The sequence below is a fragment of the Microcebus murinus genome, chromosome 5 (assembly GCF_040939455.1).
Source record: "Microcebus murinus isolate Inina chromosome 5, M.murinus_Inina_mat1.0, whole genome shotgun sequence".
In the NCBI taxonomy this organism is placed as follows: Eukaryota; Metazoa; Chordata; class Mammalia; order Primates; family Cheirogaleidae; genus Microcebus; species Microcebus murinus.
In genome coordinates, this window is record NC_134108.1 from 49,004,420 (window position 1) to 49,025,619 (window position 21,200).

At 36.7% G+C, this 21,200-nt stretch overlaps 2 protein-coding genes across 3 annotated transcripts in view; one reads left to right on the top strand and one right to left on the bottom strand.

Moving 5' to 3' along the window:
- CDC40 (cell division cycle 40) overlaps window positions 1-21,200 on the bottom strand; it is a 487,800-nt gene that overhangs the window by 411,518 nt on the left and 55,082 nt on the right. The window lies entirely within an intron of this gene.
- Window positions 1-21,200, top strand: part of AK9 (adenylate kinase 9) — a 110,828-nt gene that overhangs the window by 4,578 nt on the left and 85,050 nt on the right. For both annotated transcript variants that reach the window (XM_012753170.3, XM_012753169.3), the window contains exons 2-8: window positions 1,346-1,473; window positions 3,118-3,181; window positions 4,696-4,748; window positions 4,848-4,944; window positions 9,358-9,470; window positions 11,908-12,096; window positions 17,693-17,821. In XM_012753170.3, the coding sequence (XP_012608624.2) occupies window positions 1,357-1,473; window positions 3,118-3,181; window positions 4,696-4,748; window positions 4,848-4,944; window positions 9,358-9,470; window positions 11,908-12,096; window positions 17,693-17,821 (762 nt within the window). In that variant the 5' untranslated portion in view covers window positions 1,346-1,356. The remainder of the gene's footprint in view (window positions 1-1,345; window positions 1,474-3,117; window positions 3,182-4,695; window positions 4,749-4,847; window positions 4,945-9,357; window positions 9,471-11,907; window positions 12,097-17,692; window positions 17,822-21,200) is intronic.

A 21,200-nucleotide genomic window follows, 5' to 3' on the forward strand; every position in this document is an offset into this window, starting at 1 on the left:
TACCCAGCAGATGAAGGACACTTCTAGTTGCATAGTCACTTTACAAAATTAAATTTTCCCATCCAGAAATATATTACGGTTTTTCATTTATTTGAGTCTTCTTTAGTATCTGTCAGCAAAATTTTATAGTTAGTGCACCTATATATCATTAGTGTACATTTCTTACTAAATTTATTCACACCTCTTTTGTAGCTTTTGTGCAGTTGTGAGAATTTTTTATTATTACTGGTCTTAGAGAAAATGATTGGTTTTTAAAAAGATATTTTTGCTATATAATTTTAATTATTTAATAGTTCCAATAAATAACATTATCATTATTTTGTTAATATTTTATAATTTTCACTTCAAGTTTTTCTTTGATCCAGTAATATTTAGAAGAATATTGTTCATTTTTTCTTTTTAATTTTCAAGAATTGAATTAGTAGCTTTTGAAAATACTTATATAATTATTTTTAACATTATTTTATTGTGATCAAGAAATATGTCCTATGTTATTTTTAATATTTACTTAACAGACATATCCTATGAGTCCTTGTAAATATTTTATGAGGATAAATATATAAATAGTCTTTAAGTGCTTGAAAACAAGACATGGTTTTTGTACAAAAATAAACTTTGTAAAAAAATAATTTGACCTGGTCTGTTTCTGATTGACTCTAAAAGAGCTATTGTAAGTTGAAAACTTAGTTCTTATGGATATAATGTTTAAAATTGGGGTTCTGTGCCTAGAAATCCACTCAGTAGCTCAAAGTAGCAAACAGTTTCCAAAAATAATTTTAAAATAAATATATGTTCTTACAGACATTTATAAAATATGACACAGTGAATATAAACATTTTCTGCATTGTTTCTGCATTTCTGAAACTATGAATCTAATAAATTTAGCTAGTGTTATATTTTCTATTTCTACATAAAATTTATACACACATAAGCATGTACATTTATATACACTCTATATAAATTTTATATGGAGATAGTGTATGTGCATGTGTGTGTATATAACATATTTAACTTTGATTTTTAATATAATATGTACATAATGACATTTTTCTGTATTTATGCATATATATGGTTTTTCTCTTGATTTGGTCTTTCAGAAACACTTTGAGCTCTCTTTTTTACATCATATATAGTTAGATTTTGTATTTGTTCAAACCAAAAGCCTACTATTGTTTTAATAGATAAGTTTAACTTATTTGCAATTACTGACAAAATCAATATATTTAGGAGTGTAAAATGGTTTCTGGGCTAAGTAAATTCACAGTATATTTCAGCTCTCCCTAGTTTATCCTGCCTGCTCCAACCAAATTAGGCACTTTAACAATCTTACTCTTTCTTATTACAGTATTTTGTATTATGATTTCTCAAGAGAAGACAGAAGAGCTTCCTTTTGCAGATATATTTAGTGAAGATGAAACTGAAAAAAATTTTTTGTTGTCCAAACCTGTTTGCTTTGCTGTATTTGGGAAACCAGTAAGTTATGTCTTGTATTATTTAGTAGAATTTTTTATTTTTAAAATCACAACCTTATGAGTTAACATACAATAATGAAAACCACATACTGTGCTAGTTTTTTGATTGTCTGATAGATTTTCATTGTATGGCTTAAAATCTGATATACTATTTGTTATAAATTCATAACTTTCTGTCTTATACACTATAATTGAAAAGGAATCTATATTGTATTTATATTTTTGTTATATTATGAGGAAATTAATTCATCAAAACACTGCACCATGACAATTATTGGTAGAATGTCATGTAAGGTTATTTCAGACTTGATTTGTATATAAAACTTTCTTTGAAATTTGTTGTGAGGCTCTCTAGAAATGTGAGGGTAGGACACTATTGATACGAGCTAGGAGGGTCTCCTGTTAATGCCTGAAGATGCTGGGAGACAATATGCCTTAGCCCTTACCTCCAATACAGTGGTCCCCAGTCTCTTGGGTACCAGGGACCTGTTTCATGGAAGACAGTTTTTCCACGGAGAGTCGGGCTTGGGGAAGGCAGGGAGTGGAGCTCAAGCAGTGATGCCAGCAATGGGGAGCAGCTGTAAATATAGATGGAGCTTCACTTGCATGTCCTCCATTCACCTCCTGCTCTGTGGCACCCTGCTTCCTAAGTTTCATAGAAGATCATTTTTCCACTGGGTGGGGGGTGGCCAGGGGAAGCAGGGCAGTGGTGGGTTGTGGCAGACCTCTGCAGCTCTGGCCCTAACATGCCGTGGACTGTGGTCCTGTGGTTGGAGACCACAGTGTCAGAGGACCTATGTATTGTCTTTCCACAAAACAGGAAGAAACCCAAGTGGCTGTTGTGATATAGTTTGCCTTTCTAGGCAGTTCTAGTGAGGCCCCCTAGATAAGAGCTATTTTCAGCCACTGAGCTAGTTGGCACTTAGCATTAGAAGGCCTGAGCTGGGTAATTAAGGAGTCTGTCCAGAACAATGGAGATTAAGAGCTGGGTCCCGTCCTTAATTTTATATGGACCCTGGGACAGATAACAAGAAAGGGTTCCGACCACTTATGTTTCCAAAAACATAATATGCCCCTTAATATTTGAAATTAAAATGATAAAAAATTAAATAAAAAACAAACAAAAACGTAATACAGTTAAAAATCAACAGTGAAAGCAACCAGATGCAAATGTTACTCCATGCAAATAACCTTTCATCTGAAAAACATGATACTTTACAAAATGTCAGTTAAGAAGGAATTTTTGCCCTTGAAAATTACTAAATGGAAGTTTGTCAAAACATTCATGATTATAAACTTTAGGAAGGAAATAAAATGAAGAATCTCAATATAATCACAATAATTTGGTAATCAAAATTACAAAATTTGACAATCAAAACAGTGTGATGCCATAATGGTATAGCTTCCTGATTTCAAGGCTATTTTCTTAATTTAGAAAATTTTATTTAAATCACTTCAGGAGATGTGGCATATGCAAAAATTAGTGGAGAAAAATGAAGCTATAAAAAATGAGAAAAATTACTTTATTTTATAACATTGATGTAATATGATAGTAACCATCAATAGAATCTTTAAAAATTGGTATATCTGTTTCATTGGCAAGTGACAGATATATTGGGTTTTAAAGAACATTTCTCTTTTTAAGGGAGTTGGGAAGTCAACATTAGCCCATCAGATAACACAGGCATGGAGATGTATTCGTGTTGAAGGTAAATTTTATCTTTTTTTCCCCCAATATTTTATTATGAAAACTTTCAAGTATGCATAAAGTGGAAAGACTTATCCAATGAATACCCATCTATCCACCATCTGCATTCTATGAATAAAATGTTGCTATATTTGCTTTATTACACATCTATCCATCTATCAACCCAGTGAATATTATATTTATAATAGCATCAATCCAATCATGTTTTGCCCTTCTGTTAGTCCTAGTTCTGTTCATAGAATTTAGACAGGTTTATGAAATTTCCTTAACTCCATTCTACTGCCTCCAAATCTCTAATCCCATAGTTTATAACTATTTAGAATATGTGCATTTTGGGTGTCTTCTTGTGAAGGAAGAGAAGGAACTCTCATAGCTTTTATTGGGAGCATTTTCCAGAACTTAAATATCTTCAATGATAAATTTTTGTGTTTTTTATTTATAAATGTCCTTGCATTCTTTGCAATGTATAAGACAATGGATGAATATCTTTATATATAAAAATTCTTTTAATCAATAGAACTATTTGTGCCCTAATAGAAAAATAAGGAAAAGAATGATAGGCAATTCATTAAAGTAGCAATAAAAACAGATAATGTAAGAAAAAAAGAGTTTAATTACTGTTATTCAAAGAAATATTAATATAAATAACACAGATCCCTATTTGTCTATCAAACTGGCAATGGATCTTTACAATTACTATAACCATTGTTGGTAACAATGTTATGAAATGGGCATTCCACATGCTATTAGTAAAATTGCAATCTGGTATAAGTTTTTTCAGTAACAATTTGGTAACACATAAAACACACACAATATTCTAAAATTTTTCTTTCTTTGACGAAAAATTTCACTTCTAGGAAATCTTAAAGAGTACCAAACACTCCATAGATTATTAACAGCTAGTGACATAGTTTTCAGCTCCAGGGTCCTTCCCTGGGTCATGTTCTATCAATCGTCCATTAAGGAATTGTGTATTTTTTCTTATAAAGGAGACAAATCATTGGAATTTCAGGCTCATTCTCCCTCTTTCTAAACAATATTTATCCATTTTAACATATCTTGATGAATATTTTCCTTTTATACAATCAGTGTGCAAAATCAATGGACTCTGGATAGAACTATATGGTTATAAAAGTCTGAATTAATAATACTAGTATCTAATTTTGTATGATACTTTATAATTTAGAAATCACCACCTTATTTCATACTCATATTCTCTTGCATACTACATACGGCAGGGCATATAAAGCGCAGAGGTGTTTAGGGAGTTAGCTCCCCCAAGTTTCTTTAGCTAGAGAATGGCAGAAACAAATTCTCTATGGAATACATTCTGTTGGCTCTACTTTGATTAGGCTTAAATGACATAATATGCATAAATTTATAAATTTGCTTTGTAAATTCTAAAGTGATCTATGAATGTTAATCTTCGTTATCAGTTACAAGACACTCAAATGGGTTGCTTATTTTGGCAATCCTAATACCAGTTTGTACTAATATTTTGAATTCACTTTTCAGCTTTATCAGTTTTAGAGGAACAGCTTGCTGCTACAACTGAAATAGGAGCTACGGTAAACAAATCTAAATTTCAAAGTTATTATGATTACCAAAAAAGCTCTGCATCACAGATATATTATACAGTAATGTGTAATGTCTTTGCTTGTTCTTAGGTGCAATCATTGCTTATCAGTGGTCAAAGCATTCCGGAGGAACTTATCATAAACCTAATGTTGGAGAAGCTCAAATCCACAGAAGTCTCTCACTTTGGTTTGTTTACTCTTATGCACCTATAGCCCACAAAGCAGCCTTAAAACTCATGCGTTATCTGAGGCAGAAATAGTTTCTGGAGTTACTCTTTCTTTTGCCTTGGCATAGGAATCTCAGTGTCTATATTCAGCTGAGCAGCCCAGGGAGTTTTATTTGCTTGTGGGTATTTATCCTCCAGATGGTACATTTATTTAAAAAAAAATAAGTTTATATGATACAATCTTACTTAATATTGTATTATCCAACAAATGCATCAAAATCTGCTGTGGTCCATCTTGCAGCGCTGCTAGCCTCTGCTGACTGCTTCCCCATTCACCTGAGTTTTAACCCTTTGCACTTGCTTGCTTTTTTCTCATTATCCACTCAACATTATCCACAATCAACATCCGAATGCATAGGGTTAACACTGGTTCGGTTTCTCTGCATTAATCCACACTCCTAAGGCAGGTATGGGGACTGGAATGGCATCAACTTGCCCTCTGGCTCCAGATATTGACAGGCTTCAGTGTGTCCATCCAGTCTTCCCTCTGACTCTGGACCTGACAAGTCTCCCCAACAGGGGCTTTGGGTCTAATTTCTCAAGACAAAAACCACTAAAGCCCAGAATGATTAAAAAGAAAAGAACAAACTCAAAGACATCTGCAAAAGAAGGGAAGAAGAATAAAGATGAACTTGGAACAAAATTATCTACCTGAAATAGATTTATTGAAGGAATGAAGAAAAATTTAGAAAGCTGCTTTACATTCTCAGTAAGAGAGGACATTGTAAATATTAAGAATGCAGGGATAAAAATAAAGCACAGTAAATAAAAACTATGACTCTCAAAGCAAATCCATGATGGAAGCAGCAGAAGCAGACTTGTCTGTGCAAATTATATCTGTATGGTCTATATCTGTAGTTAGAAAGAGCTCTCTCTACATAGACGACATGTGTATAGAGATGATGTATGGAATGATCCATCTCTATCCACATATATAGATATATCTTAATATATCATATATGGATTATATATAATATGTAGGTATGTAGATTATGTGTTATAAATACGTGTGTAATATAAATGCATCATGATATTTATAGATAAATAAGGCTTACCTGTAAACTACCTACCTGTATCTATCTATTTATCTATCTATTCATTGGTGATAAAGTAGATGAACTTGAGAAAATATCCAGAATGTGGGAGGTTAGAAGATTAAAAAGATAAAAAGGACAATCACAGAATTCCAAATTAGGTCAATAAATGATGGCAAAAAGCATAGTAATTGACACTGAAGCATGTATATAGGTAGGTAAGTAAATATCTATTTGTTTATATGTTACTGCACTTACTCTTGAAAAATTTAGAGCAGTTTACATGGCTACAGTAAAGGCAGTGTAAATTATAAAGTATTGGTAAAAAGAGAATGAAAAAAACATAAAAAAGAAACTTAGTTGTGCCATCCACCGTGCTCATAACTTTAAATTTCTTATTAGAAAACAGTTCAAACAAAAGTAGAGAGTTTAATATGAAGATCCCTCCCCCCAACATGATTTCATCACCCAGCTTCAGCAATGGTGTCTTGTCTGGGTTCATCTATACACTTACTTCCCTCTCCCAACCTATTTTATTTTGAAGCTAATCCATATCATATCAGTTCATCCAGAAATTTTTCAGTATGTATCTGTAAAAGATAAGGACTCATAAACCTATTATCACATTACCATTATAACACCTAAAAAGTTAATAATTTCTTAATAATCATCATCATCTACTAACCACTCTGTGGTCAGATTTCACTAATGGCCTCATAGATTTTTTTTTCAGTTGCTTTTTTTTAAGCAGGATCTAGCCAGGTTTCACATATTGCAATTGATTGGTATGTCTCAAGTCTGTTTTCATTTATGTGTCCTCTACTTCTTTCTATCTTCTTGTTTGTTGAAGAAACTGGTTATTTGTTTTACAGAGTTTGGCTGGAATTGGCTTATTGCATCCCCCGGTATCATTCAATGTATCCTGTATCCAATACTTCCTGTACACTGCTACTTGTCCTGAGAGCTGGCAGAGAAAAAGTGATATAAATGATTTCTCGAGTCTGGGGCCACAGTCTCACTATCTGCTTGCATGGCCAGGCATCCTTGGCATGCACAACTGGGCTCCTTTAAAGACTATGTGGAGACTGGACCTAGAGCCCCTTCGGCCCAGCCTCCCTTCACCCATCCTGTAGCATCTCTAAAGGAATGTTTTTGGAACCGAGCCCTCTGCTAAACATACTGTGTTTCCCCCAAAATAAGACAGGGTCTTATATTTATTTTTCCTCAAGAAGACACCCTAGGGCTTATTTTCAAGGGATGTGTTATTTTCCCCTCAAAGCCTCAGCTTGCAGCACGCACAGGATGTCTGGGACCTGACAGGGGGAGCCAACCTTTTTGGTGGGGCTGCCTGCACCTTCCCGATCACCTTTGGGATAGTAGCTGTCACAATGGGGCAGATGAGAAGGGCTGCTTTTTTTGTCATCTTTACCGCTCTCGAGGAAATGCATGGGTTGTGCAGATAACGCTGCGTAGCCACACCCATCACTAGGACTTATTTTCGGGGTAGGGATTATATTGCGCAAATGCTTAGAAATCCTGCTAGGGCTTATTTTATGGTCTTATTTTATAGGTCTTATTTTGGGGGAAACACTGTAGTCAAGTCTCTGTTCAAATTCCCAGCAAGGGTTCTCATTCTGATATTTACTCTTATCCAGTAGCCAGGTAAAAGGTAGAAGTGATATCTGAAGTGAAGGGCTTTCAAAACAGGGATATAACCTTGAGTCAGGAGCTGAGTGAGGCTGGATAATTAAGGACTCCAAAAATCCCTAAAGAGAGATGTATGCTGCCAGGGACATCACACAGTAGAGTATTACCAAATATAATCTTAATTTTTTTCTGTACCAGAACCCTTTATACTTAGATCTTCCATCACTATTTAAAAAGTGCCTACACAATCTATAATTATAATCTTTACATTCACAATCTATCATGCTATGTTGGCCATTAACCAAAATCAGCTTCTGGGAGCTATAATCTCACCCAAAAGAAAAAGATAGAGTCAATGCCTGGGCAGAAAAACTACTCTCTGCTTTCTGCTTTTAAATTCTGGAAATACTCAATTTTCCCAAGGGAATTATGGACAGCCCCAATCTGGGTATTCCCTGACCCACATGTATCACCTTGTGCATGGCCTTGCAAGTTACCAATGTGTCCACTCATGTCAGGCTGGCTTGAGGACAGACAGGTAGCGTGGCTGGCTGGACATGAAGCTATCTGATATCTCTGAATCTCTCGCTTCAACCTGAAAGCAGTAGCCTGCCATATTCAGTTTTATGGAAACAGGGAATGCCTTCTCCTTCCCACTATGCCATGAAATGGGGGCAATGTAATGGTGTTGGCCTGGACCAGTTGATTTCCTCTGGAAAGTGGTCTGGACAATCTTTCAGTTTTCCATTGGTTGGTGTGATTGAGCATAAGCAAGAGTAAGACCTTGTCTCTACTAAAAATAGAAACATTAGCCAGGCTTTCTGGCATGAGCCTGTAGTCCCACCTACTTGGGAGACTGAAGCAGGAGGATTGCTTGAGTCCAGGAGTCGGAAGTTGCAGTGAGCTCTCATGGTGCCACTGCATTCTACCTGGGGCTACAGAGTGAGACTCTGTCTCAAAAAAACAGAAACTGAAGCCCTTTCTTCACTATCCCCACTTCATATTTAAAAAAAGAAGAAGAAAAAGAAAATTTCTTAAGCAAGAGAATACCGTAATTAAAGAAATATATTAAGGAAATTAATGTGATGGTGGCAAATATGGTGAATTTCAATGAGAAAATTTAGGTTTCTGGGTGGGGATGCAGGCCACTAAATGTGCTAAGCCAAAATCACTTTGATAATGTTCTGTTTCTTAAACTGTATGTTTGGGGCATGGGTGTTTTATTACTCTCTGTAACTTACATAAGCACTATGCACATATATATTCTATTATATTATGACATGTTAATTTAAGAAAGAAAACAATACACCATGCAACTCCTATAATATACCTTTATAATTCATCATATAAGCTTTCCTAACATGATTTAAAAGAATTATTGGCATAGAATTTACTTCCCTAGGTACCTCATCTGTCTAAAATAAATTGATTTGGAATTTTTAAAAATGTCTCCTTTTAACTCAATGATTTATTTCATTATCAGAAAAACATTATTAATAGTTATACTTCATGTGTAATATTTAAGGCAATAACCTTAAATATAAATTTAATAATCTGACAGATGATTGTATGACCTGCATTAATATTCATCAATAACTAGATGATATTTTATAAAGTAGTAATAAATCTATGCTCTCATATATTGATAATATTGGTAATATAAAACTTTTAAAATTATGTTTAACATTACAGGTTATATTATCACTGAACTACCATCACTTTCACAGGATGCCATGACTACCTTGCAGCAAATAGAAATACTTAAAAACTTAAATTTGAAACCTGATATTATAATCAATATTAAGGTAAGGATATTAGTTGTATTTCTAGTATAGTATACCATTCTTTTTCATGGAAGTTAAATTCAAGGAATGTTTTCAAACTTTTTAAGTGGTTATGGAAATACTCAGTAACTTATGCATCCGTCATGAGGACTGAGTTATACTTTCTCATAGCTCTGTACTTTTGCTCCCGCAGCTCCATCCAGATGGAACATTTCCTTGCCTGTTCACCAGGCTTAATCTTAACCACCCTTTGAAAGTCAGTTCAGGCTTCATCTCCAGAATTTTCCCTGACAACCAGCCACCCCCTCCACCGTCTCTCTCTCTCAATCTCTCTCTTTCAATCTCTCTCTGTCTCTGTCTCTCTCTCTTTCTCTCTCTCTCTCATCCACACCTTACCACAGGAAGAGTTAAATACTTCTCTAATGACCATTCATGTTCCTCTCTTCTCCCTATTACTCATCTCACTATAATTGTCCATTTCCTCCTAGACTCTGTCTTACTTGAAGGTAGAAACCATGTCTTACTCATAGAAAATTCAACCAGTAGAGTGTATGGTACCTAGTGACATCTAATAAGATTACCAATTAAATAAAATGAAAGAACAGACACATGATTTGGACATATGAAGGTTAAAAAATACTGCTACATTGATTAAGAGTCAAGGCTGGGTCCTGTTCCTAATTCTCTCCTTTATTAACTCTTAGAATTTGGTAAATCACATTTAGAAGCCTCAATTTCCTCTTTTCAAAGATAATAATAGCTGCTTTATGGGGCTGTGATAAGAATTCACTGAGGTGATGTCTGGTTCTTTATGTGAAAATGAATGATAAGCTTTTGTATTCATACCCTGGCTGCTTCCCCAAAGAGTTCATGACAGCTCAAAATAAATTAGATGATTCTCAGCTCAGATGCTGGGACCCAGTGGAGTGTGAAGGTCAGCTGTGAGAGAGGTGGCCTTGCATTGCTGAGTGCGGTGTCATCTGCAGCTGCAGCCACAGCTGACCACAAGGGGTCAACCAAAATCTTGAGTGAACTTGAGAATGCCACACGTGTGAACGTGTGTATAATGGAGAGAAGGTCTCTAACAGTTAACTGAAACCAAATATAAAGTCTAAGCCAGGGAACAGACTGATTAAATAGGAAATAAAAACCTGGTGGAAAGGGAAAGCACAGATATACAAACAAGGAGACCCCAAATGTACTAAATTTGGGTCATCAGTTTGGTTCTAATTTTGATGAGCCAAAGGAAAAGGGGAAATGTAACCAGTTATAAAATTTGCATTGTCCATGAGAAGACAAGCCATTCCTCAGGAAAAACAAAATTCCCATTAAAAATGAGAGAACTTTCTTACAAGGGTCTTAATATAAGAGACTGTTTAATGTAGGGAATGAAGCCTGTAACCACATTCATACTGTAAATGTGATAGTGAGTGTCCAGTTTCAATGGGGTAACCAGGGTGTTATCAGAGAGCCTAACATGAGACATAACTCAGTGCAACACTCACTTCACTCATGGTTTGGCCTTAATTTGTGGATCAGTGTGGAATTTCTAGAGCAGAAGTTCTTAGCTAAATTCATGAATCACTAAGTATCCATGAACCTCCTGAAATTATATGCAAAACTTTGTGTGTATGTGCGTTTTTCCAAAGCAAAAGTCTATGGCTTTCATCATCGTCTAAAGGGTCTGTGCTACAGAAAATGATTAAGGGCCAGCAATCTACTAGGGCAATATTTCTCAGAGTGTGATCCCAGAGCCAATGGCATGGGCTGCACCCAGATGATTGTTAGAAATGCAAATTCTCAGGCCCCACCCCAGAATGCAGAACCAGGATGTATGGGGGTGGCACCCAGCTATGGGAGTTGCAAAGCCTTCCAGGTGACACTGATGCCTACTAAAGCTTGAGGACCACTCCCCTGAGGCACATCCTTCAGACACACCCTCTTATTAATCACTTCCTACAAGTGAAAACAGGAGACAGCTGAAGGGGATGGTCCTTGTATCCTGTACTGTAAATATACTTTTTAAAAATTAACTGAATGAGTTGAATTCCTTTTTGTGAAAAATTATAAAGCCTAAATATAACTCTTGCCTCAATAAATACCCATTCCTTCTCCACATAGAGGTGGCATGAAGAAATCAGAAAATGAACAAGGGAGGTTCTAAACTTCCTGCTTCCTTTGTTTCTCAACACGTAGTACATGAACTGTTAGTGTCGGAATCACCGACAGTGATTGGATGCTTCTTAAAGTGTCCAAGGCCTTGCCCCAAACTCAAACTTTGTTAATTTCAGACAAATAAAGATGTTGGCATAGCCTAGAAGTGTCTTATGCCTCGCTTGGCATGTAATGAAACCTGATGCAAAATGCCAGTCACAATATTGTATTTGCTAAAGTTTTTAATGAATTTTTGGTTCAATATTCAAAATGGTTTAAGTGATTTAATAATATTGTTCCTTAGTGCCCTGACTATGATTTATGCCAAAGAGTTTCTGGGCAAAGACAGCACAGTAATACAGGGTACATATACACCAGAGAACAATGGGATCCTGAAGTCATTGAGAGTCGCAGGAAAAGGAAGAAAGAGGCCATAAAAGAAGGAAAAATAGAAGAGGAAGGAGAAGAGGAGGAAGAGCAAGAAGAAGAAGAGGTAATATCCCCATGGGTCATTACCGTACACTATACTTTTTAAATTTGCTACAATTAAGTTAAATGATAGTGTGGATAATGGGAAATAGCCAATAGTAGAGAAAATTACATTTTCTTTGCATTTTTATTGAGTCTGAACGAAATAAACAAAAATATTTTATGTTTGCAAGAACTGTGAGATCATAATCTTGAAGTCAAGTTTAACCTTCCTGTCAGTATAGAAGTCCTTCTACCTCCTAGCAAGGAGCCTTCTTCATGTCACAGCAACAGAGTTAATGGTCACCTACTATGTGTCAAACACTGTACAAGTTAGAATATGGAATTGGAGTATGTCTTAGTCTATTTCCTGTTGCTTACAACAGAATACCTGAAACTGGAAATTTATAAAGAAAAGGAATTTATTTCTTACAGTTATGGAGGCTAGGAAGTCCCAGGTTGAAGGGCCACATCTGATGAGGGCCTTCTTGCTGGTGGGGACTCTTCAGGGCCCCAAGGTGCTGCAGGGCATCACATGGCGAGGGGTGGAGTGTGCCAGCTCAGATCTCTCTTCCTCTTCTTATAAAGCCACCAGTTCCACCCCCATGATAATCCATTAACCCAGTAATATATTAATCCATTTATGAAAGCAGAGGCCTCAAGACCCAATCACCATTTAAAGGCCCCACATCTTAATACTGCCACATTGGGGAAAGTAGCCCAGGCATAATTCAATTTTCGAAGATAACACAATCCTGATTTCCAAACTCTGACAAAGAAGTCCATTGTCTAATTTCACATATACGTATTATTACAACCATCCTAAAGTAAATACTAATAAACATAATGAATAGGGGATCGAAAAACTCTTCTATCATGACTTAAAGAGAAAAATTTCACATTAAGAAATCTGTTGGCCGGGCGTGGTGGCCCATGCCTGTAATCCTAGCACTCTGGGAGGCTGAGGCGGGAGGATTGCTCGAGGTCAGGAGTTCGAAACCAGCCTGAGCAAGAGCGAGACCCTGTCTCTACTATAAATAGAAAGAAATTAATTGGCCAACTAAAAATATATAGAGAAAAAATTAGCCAGGCATGGTGGTGCATGCCTTATAGTCCCAGCTACTTGGAAGGCTGAGTCAGTAGGATCCCTTGAGCCCAGGTGTTTGAGGTTGCTGTAAGCTAGCCTGGTGCCACTGCACTCTAGCCCAGGCAACAGAATGAGACTCTGTCTCAAAAAAAAAAAAAAAAAAAAAGAAATCTCTTAACAGGTGCTGGGCTGGATTAGGCCCAGCAGGGTGGAATGGGCCACAATTTGCCCATCTCTGCTCCAGTGAAATGTGCCTGTGATTGACTATTTCTATTAGGGGCTAGACTCTGTGAAGTCAGTTGTTAATTTATAGATGGATACATTGCAAATCATTTGTCCAGTAGAAAAGATAAGCCCCAAAGGTCTCAGTTTTATTGTCCTATAGCAATAGTCCTCAACCTTTTGGAGACCAGGGACCAATTTCATGGAAGACAATTTTTCCACCGATGGAAGGGTGTGGGGGATGGGGCGGAGCTCAGGTGATAATGGGAGTGATGGGGAGAAGAGAGGCTGTAAATATAGATGAAGCTTCACTTGCTAACTCACTTGCCGCTCACCTCCTGTTGTGTGCCCCTTTCCCCCTTCCTGAGTTTCATGGAAGACAATTATTTTATGGATCGGAGGCATCCATATGAGGGGGTTGGGGGAGCAGAGCTCTGTGGGCTGGTCTGCAGCCTGGGGCTTAGGGACCTCAGTCCTATAGGACATTAAGCAGCCTTGTATCTGACTTTCCAATCTTATTTCAGTGATTAGAAATACTTCTGCTTTGACATCCTGTTGCTTCCCTCACTAATGGGGCAAATGAATCTTTGAAATATATTCTTTCATTAAAAGAAACTGGTAACATAATAAAGCCCATTTACAAACATAAAATAATCTCACCTATGCAAATAAGGTATTAGATAATAACCAGCATCTATTCCAGATTTTTTTTAAGAAAAGCAAAGAAACCCTCTTAGCAATTGGGAATAAAAGTGTGTCATTTTAGCGTAAATAAAGTATATCGCCTTAAGTCAAAGTCAATATAGCACTCATATGTGAGATACAGAGGTCACAACTCACTTAGTTCCAGGAGCCAGATGGGATATGTCATTATGTTGGCCAGGGATATAATCCTTAAGACAACTAGGGTAGGCTAAGGCTGCACTCTCCAATATGGTAGCCACTAGCCCCACATGGCTATTTAAATTTAAACTAATTAAAATTATATAAAGTTTAAAATTTAGTTCCTCAGTAGCACTAGCCACATTTCAAATGGTAGCCAAATATAGCTGTGTCTTCCTAATTGGGACATGCAGATACAGAACATTTCTGCTACCATTAAAGTTTCACTGGACAGCTAAAGAGCACATGCCCCTCTTCAGAGCACAGCTGCCTCTCAGCTCTAGCCCAGCCAACTGTTGCCAGGTGAGAATACTTAGCCCATTTTTACCAGGTAGTCTGATTTTTCCAAGAAGTCAAAAATCAGGATTTTAAAATACATGTACTGGGCAATTAATCCAAAATGTTTAAAACACAATGTAGGATAATGCTATAGGAGATGATCAATTCACACCAATAGGCTAGGCTCAGCCTGTGGAGTGTGGTTTGCATGATCTTTGCTGGCACAGGCAAGTTCAGAAGTTAGAGGAGTAGACCTGATGCCCACTCAGGTTGGTGGCCAATAATTGCATGAAAGGATGCCCATCCTTATGTACACACAAATCTAAACAATTGCCCTGAATTGCAGCAATAGCTTTGTAAATGTTCTCTTGGCGTCCACTCTTCTCCACCATCCCCATCCCATTCCACTCTTTCCAGAAGCCAGACCCATTTTTAAAATATAGAATCCAGGAACACTTATTCTGTTTTGAGGAATGAAGTGTTGTCTAATTCTAGGATTGCAATAAAGCCAATTGAGACCTTTCAATACAAATATATTTATATATATATATAACCCTCAGTGGCTTTTCATTACCTTTACATTAAAATCCAAACACCCTTACATGGCTTACTAGGCCATGGACCCCTAGCCTCTCTGATCTCAACCCTGGCTACTCTCTCCCTGCCTGCTCACTGTATTTCAGCCACAGTAGCTTCTAGTTGCTCTTCAACTGCGCTAAGCTCATTTGAACTTGAAACCTTCGTACTTACTGTTTCCTCTTCTCTCTGCCCACAACACTCTTCTTCACGTCTTCTTCACGAGTGCTCCTTCTCTTCTCCTGATCTCACCCCAGGTATTACATCCTCAGAGAACATCCAGGGGTGGGGAACCTGCAGCCTTAAGGTCACATGTGGCCCTCCAGATCCCCAAGTGTGGCCCCTCGACTGAATCCAAACTTCAGACAACAAATCCCTTTATTAAAAGGATTTGTTTTGTAAAATTTGGATTCAATCAAAAGGCCACACTCAAAGATCCAGAAGACTGCATGTGAGCCATATGTGATTTTAAATTTGCTAGTAGTTGTGCTTTTTAAAAGCAAAAAGAAATGAGAAAGTAATTCCATAATAAATTTCATTTAATCCAATACATCCAAAATTTTATTACAATACATAATCAACATAAAAAATTTAAGAATGATGTATTCTGTTTTCATACTATATATTTTTTTCTTATTCTTTTTTTTTTTTTTTTTTTTTTTTGAGACAGTCTCATTCTGTCATCCAGGCTAGAGTGCAATGGTATCATCATAGCTCGCTACAACCTGAAACTCCTGGGCTCAAGCAATCCTCCTGCCTCAGCCTCCCAGTTAGCTGGGACCACAGGTGCACACCACTCATGCCTGGCTAATTTTACTCAAGCTCTTCTCAAACTCCTGGCCACAAGTTATCCTCTGGCCTTGGCCTCCCAGATGAGCCATCACACCCAGCCATACTATAATATGTTCTTGAAAGCTGGTGTGTATTTTATACATACAGCGCATTACAATTCAGGCCTGCCAAATTCCAAGTGCTCAATAGATACATGTGGCTAATGGTCAGGTGGTGGACAGCACAAGTTTAATCCCTTGCCCCACTTCCTTTTCCTTATAGCGGTTGTCACTTTTCTGAAATTATACTATTTTACTTGCTTATTATCTGTCTTCTCTCTCTGCTAGAGGGAGAAGAAATGGTAGCATCTTTTGGAAAAAAACAGTATAAACTGAGCCACTTTGAAATATTTAACTTCTGGTTCAACAATTCTACTTTTAGGAAGTATTCTAAGGGAAATATTAGCAACATAAATATTTATCTACAAAGCTATTCATTGCAACATTATAATTGTGAAAAATCTGAAACATTCTTGTTGTGTAACTATAGAGTAATGATTAAATGATCATATATTCAGGGAAATTAATATATTATTTGACCACTAAAATAATAGTTTGAAAAGATCATAAAATGGCTTATGCAGATAATATGATTCAAATTGTGTAAAATATGTATATGTATGCATTGATAAAAACTGGAAAGAGTAATTATCATAATAAATATAATATGGAACACTTAACATGTGTCAAGCCTTGAGCTGAGAGCTTTTACACATACTGTTCCCTCTGTCTTGAAATGTTCTTTCTCTAGAAAGAAATCTATGTGGCTCTCTTGCTCACTTTTTGGGGGGTTTGACTCAAATGCCACTTCTTCAGAGAACCGTCTTCTGATTATTTGATATGAAATAGCAGCTTCTCTCATCACTCTCCATATCCTCTACCCTGCCTTATTTTTCTTCATGGTACTTACCACCTAGTATATTATATATTTATTTACTTCTTTGTGTATGCTCTGTCTTCCTCAACTGCACTGTGAGCTCCGTAAGCCCAGGGTGTTAGTTGATTTGTTTAATTTTGTAGCTCAAGCTCCTAGAACAATGGCTGACACATAGTATGTACTTGATAAATGCTTACTGAATGAATGAAGGAAAGAACTACAAACTTAAGCATTCAGAGAAAATCTGATTTCTCTATTTTGTCTTTAAAAATATGATGTTCTTCTGCTATTCTTCCCTACATATTAGGGAGCAAAAATAAATTAGTAAATATCTAAGTCAATGTAAAGCCCTATTCCACCTGATAAAGACCCCTTAGCTCTCTTGGATAAAAATCCTCAGTCTCGGCCGGGCGCGGTGGCTCACGCCTGTAATCCTAGCACTCTGGGAGGCCGAGGCGGGTGGATTGCTCGAGGTCAGGAGTTCGAAACCAGCCTGAGCAAGAGCGAGACCCCGTTTCTACTATAAATACAAAGAAATTAATTGGCCAACTAATACATATAGAAAAAATTAGCCGGGCATGGTGGCGCATGCCTGTAGTCCCAGCTACTCGGGAGGCTGAGGCAGCAGGATTGCTTGAGCCCAGGAGTGTGAGGTTGCTGTGAGCTAGGCTGCCGCCATGGCACTCACTCTAGCCTGGGCAACAAAGTGAGACTCTGTCTCAAAAAAGAAAAAATCCTCAGTCTCTAACTCCCCACCTCCAGCTTCTCACCCCAGAATGATTTCTAGGTGTAAAGAAGGAGGCATGTGGCTTGTAACTTGAATAATCATTGACCTAAAGATATTTAAAATCTCTTCTTTTCCATTTAGGCGTTCCTTGCTGAAATGCAGATGGTGGCTGAAATTCTTCACCTTCTAGTTCAGAGGCCTGAGGATTATTTGGAAAATGTTGAAAACATTGTTAAACTTTATAAGGAAACAATTCTTCGTTTTTTAGAAGTAAGAACAAGATATATTGCTAAAAATGGGAATATTGATATTTGTGTTTCACCACTGGTTAAATAGCTTTCATGTCTTCATTCCTGAGTATTATCTGTCCGATTCTCCTCTTGATCCTGGTAGAAAGCTACTAGAAAAAGAATTCTATCCCAAAGACTGTTTCCCACAGTAATATTATTTTACTCTTACAAAGCAACTCTGTTCCTGTAAAGTGACAAATGAACTGCATTTTTCAAAAGTCACTAAGGGAATCCATTTATGGGTGGGGGTTGGAAAATTCGTGTTAAGAGACTGTTTTATAAAAACATTTTCAATCCATGAGGTTAATCAAAACAAATATCCATTTAAGCCATACTTTTTCTTCTAAAAGGAATTATTAGTTTAGTTAAATTGCAATCTAAAGCATTGTTATCCCCAGGGTGTTTCCATGGTGAGCCCATTCAAAGTTAATTACATGTAAACATGATAAGGCTATTAAGTATTGCAATAGGAAAGTTTTAATTAAAGTAATTAGTATTTTAAAGGTATGATTACTGAGATAATAATTATGTGAAAAGCATATATGGTCAAAAATCCAGGACAGATTCTGCCAAATATAGGCAGCTGTGTTGAAGATTTAGTCTACAAACATTTATTGAACTTGGGTATTTGGCCAGACGCTATATGCTAAGTAACAGAACTATGAAGACAAATAAAAAAGTCTTCAAACTGCCTCTTCCCATCTGATAGAAAACTAAAAGAATTTGTTTCATGATGTTTTATAATGTTTATGTTTTTTATTTTTTTTTTTTTTTTTTTTTTTTTTTTTGAGACAGAGTCTCACTTTGTTGTCCAGGCTAGAGTGAGTGGCGTCAGCCTAGCTCACAGCAACCTCAAACTCCTGGGCTCAAGCGATCCTCCTGCCTCAGCCTCCCGAGTAGCTGGGACTACAGGCATGCGCCACCATGCCCGGCTAATTTTATATATATATATCAGTTGGCCAATTAATTTCTTTCTATTTATAGTAGAGACGGGGTCTCGCTCTTGCTCAGGCTGGTTTTGAACTCCTGACCTTGAGCAATCCGCCCGCCTCGGCCTCCCAAGAGCTAGGATTACAGGTGTGAGCCACAGCGCCCGGCCTGTTTATGTTTTTTAAAACAAATGAGTAGATCCTTTTCATTCTCATCATCTATCCCCCAAAATGAGAACCACATTTAACTGTTTTCTTATATATGGTTTTTATTCTTCCCCACTTCTCCTTCTATCACTGGCCTTTAAACATAGCTTCTTACAAGTAAATTACATTACTTTCAATAACATCTTTTCTTGCTTTAATAAAAGTACTCTGAGTACACCATAAGTGGCTGGCACTGGGTATGAAATAAAGCAAAATTAGCATCAGATTCAGAATATAAAAAACTATATTCAGGGGGGAAAAATGCAAAGGTCATCTCTTTAAGGATAGGCACCCGGTCATACCTCCTCACATTGCTGGTACCCAGTACAATGGTCAAATCACAAAGATTGTGAAGGAAAAAGAATGATAGCTTCAATTTTATTAAATATAAACTTCTGGAAATCAAATAAATCAATAAAGCCTCACTGCAATTAAAAGACAATAAATGGGAAAAATATTCATATTGACTATGATGAAAGACTTAAGGGTTTGAAATCATAAAGGGTCATAGAAATGATTTTTTTAAAACCTATAAGTTCACCCTCTCCTGAGATAAATGGACAACAAATATGAGCCCACAATTAACAAAAAGAAAGACAAAATGGTAACAAGCCTGTAGGAAAATGTTCAGCCTCACTAATAATAAAATGCTAATCTCAAAAATGAAATATCATTTCCATGATCAAATTTTAAAAGAGGAACTAGTAATAAGAATCCCTAATGCTAGCAAGTGTATATATGGCTGATACATACTAGACGAAAAGTCTAGAAGTAGAAACTTCCAGGCCCTGCAGATAGGTAAGAATTCATTGCCCTAGTGCCAACAGAGTAAGAATTTTGAAGCCGAGAACCTAGAACCGAGATTTTAGGCCTGAGTGACAGTTGCTGGATAGCCAAGCAATTGCCTTGTATGTTAATTCCTTGGTACTGGTGTGCATAGTGGGAGCGGGGGAGAACCATAAAAAGTCTACTATTCTAGTCTCCTCTGACCTAGCTGGGATATCACTTACTTGGAGGCCATCAAAGTTCAGAATGCCTTCAAGAGAAACAAGGAAAGCAAGTGGGAACAAACCATGCTGTATCATTTCCTGGTTTATGTCCTACACACTGGTTCAAGGGTAAGCCTATGCCAGGTCCTCATTCTTTCCTGTCTGTCTTTGAATCCCAGTTCATCACTTCTCGGTCAGTGGGCTAAGATCAGGTGAATCCTGATTCGACTCCTGCTGCAGGTGTCTCTTTTCAGGGGTGTTCATACCCTTCAATTTAGTAAGTCCGTTTTTTAAGATTAAATCTAGCTTAAGGAAAGAATCTCAGATACAGAAGAGCATTAAGTACTTCCTTGTTCGTAATGTGGTTATTTATAGTTAAATAAATAACGCTAGCATAATCTGCTATCTGTCTAGAAGAAAGCACTTAGAATCCAACCTTGCACAATACTGTGAAAAAAAAAATACACTGGATAAAAAGAGGGATGATTTTGTTGAGACTATTGCAATAGGGAGAACATTCATTAATGAGGACCTTCTAAAAGAAATGGAAGGGGGCTGAGGTTTATGGAAACAGGAAAACAAGGGGACCATCCTGAGTCTCACAGAGTCATCAGGGATGGAAACAGATTTTATCTGAGTCTCCTTGAGGAAGGATGTAAATCTTATTTCTCAGCCATCTCTACTTTCTGAGGACACAGGACTGAGTTCAACATTGTCAATGGACAAAAATAAAATCCAGTGGCCTTTAGATTTTAATATTAAAAACAAAAATAAATAGAAAAAAATTTAGAAGAATATTAATATAATCTTGTGATATCTAATTTAAACAAGAAAGGAAATCTAGAAACAATGAAAACAGATATATTTGACTGTCAAAATACTTTGTATTTCAGAAGACATCATAAACAAAATTAAAAGATAAATCATGGAAAGGTAGAATATTTGCAATCCATATGCCAGATAAGGGTTAACATCCTTTACATGAATGTTAGAGAAAATAAACAATCTCATAGAAAAATGCACAGAGGTTATGATTTGGCAGTTTATAGAGACACATATGTGAATGCTGAACCCCACCAGGGAAGTCAAAAGTAAAACAAACCGATCCCATTTTACAGCTCAGTTTGGTAGAAAATTTAAAAGCCAAAATAACCAATGGTGGCAGAAAAAAATGAACATTCTCATATATTGCTGGAAAGAGTTTTGAATTGCCCCAACCTTTCAGAGAACCAAC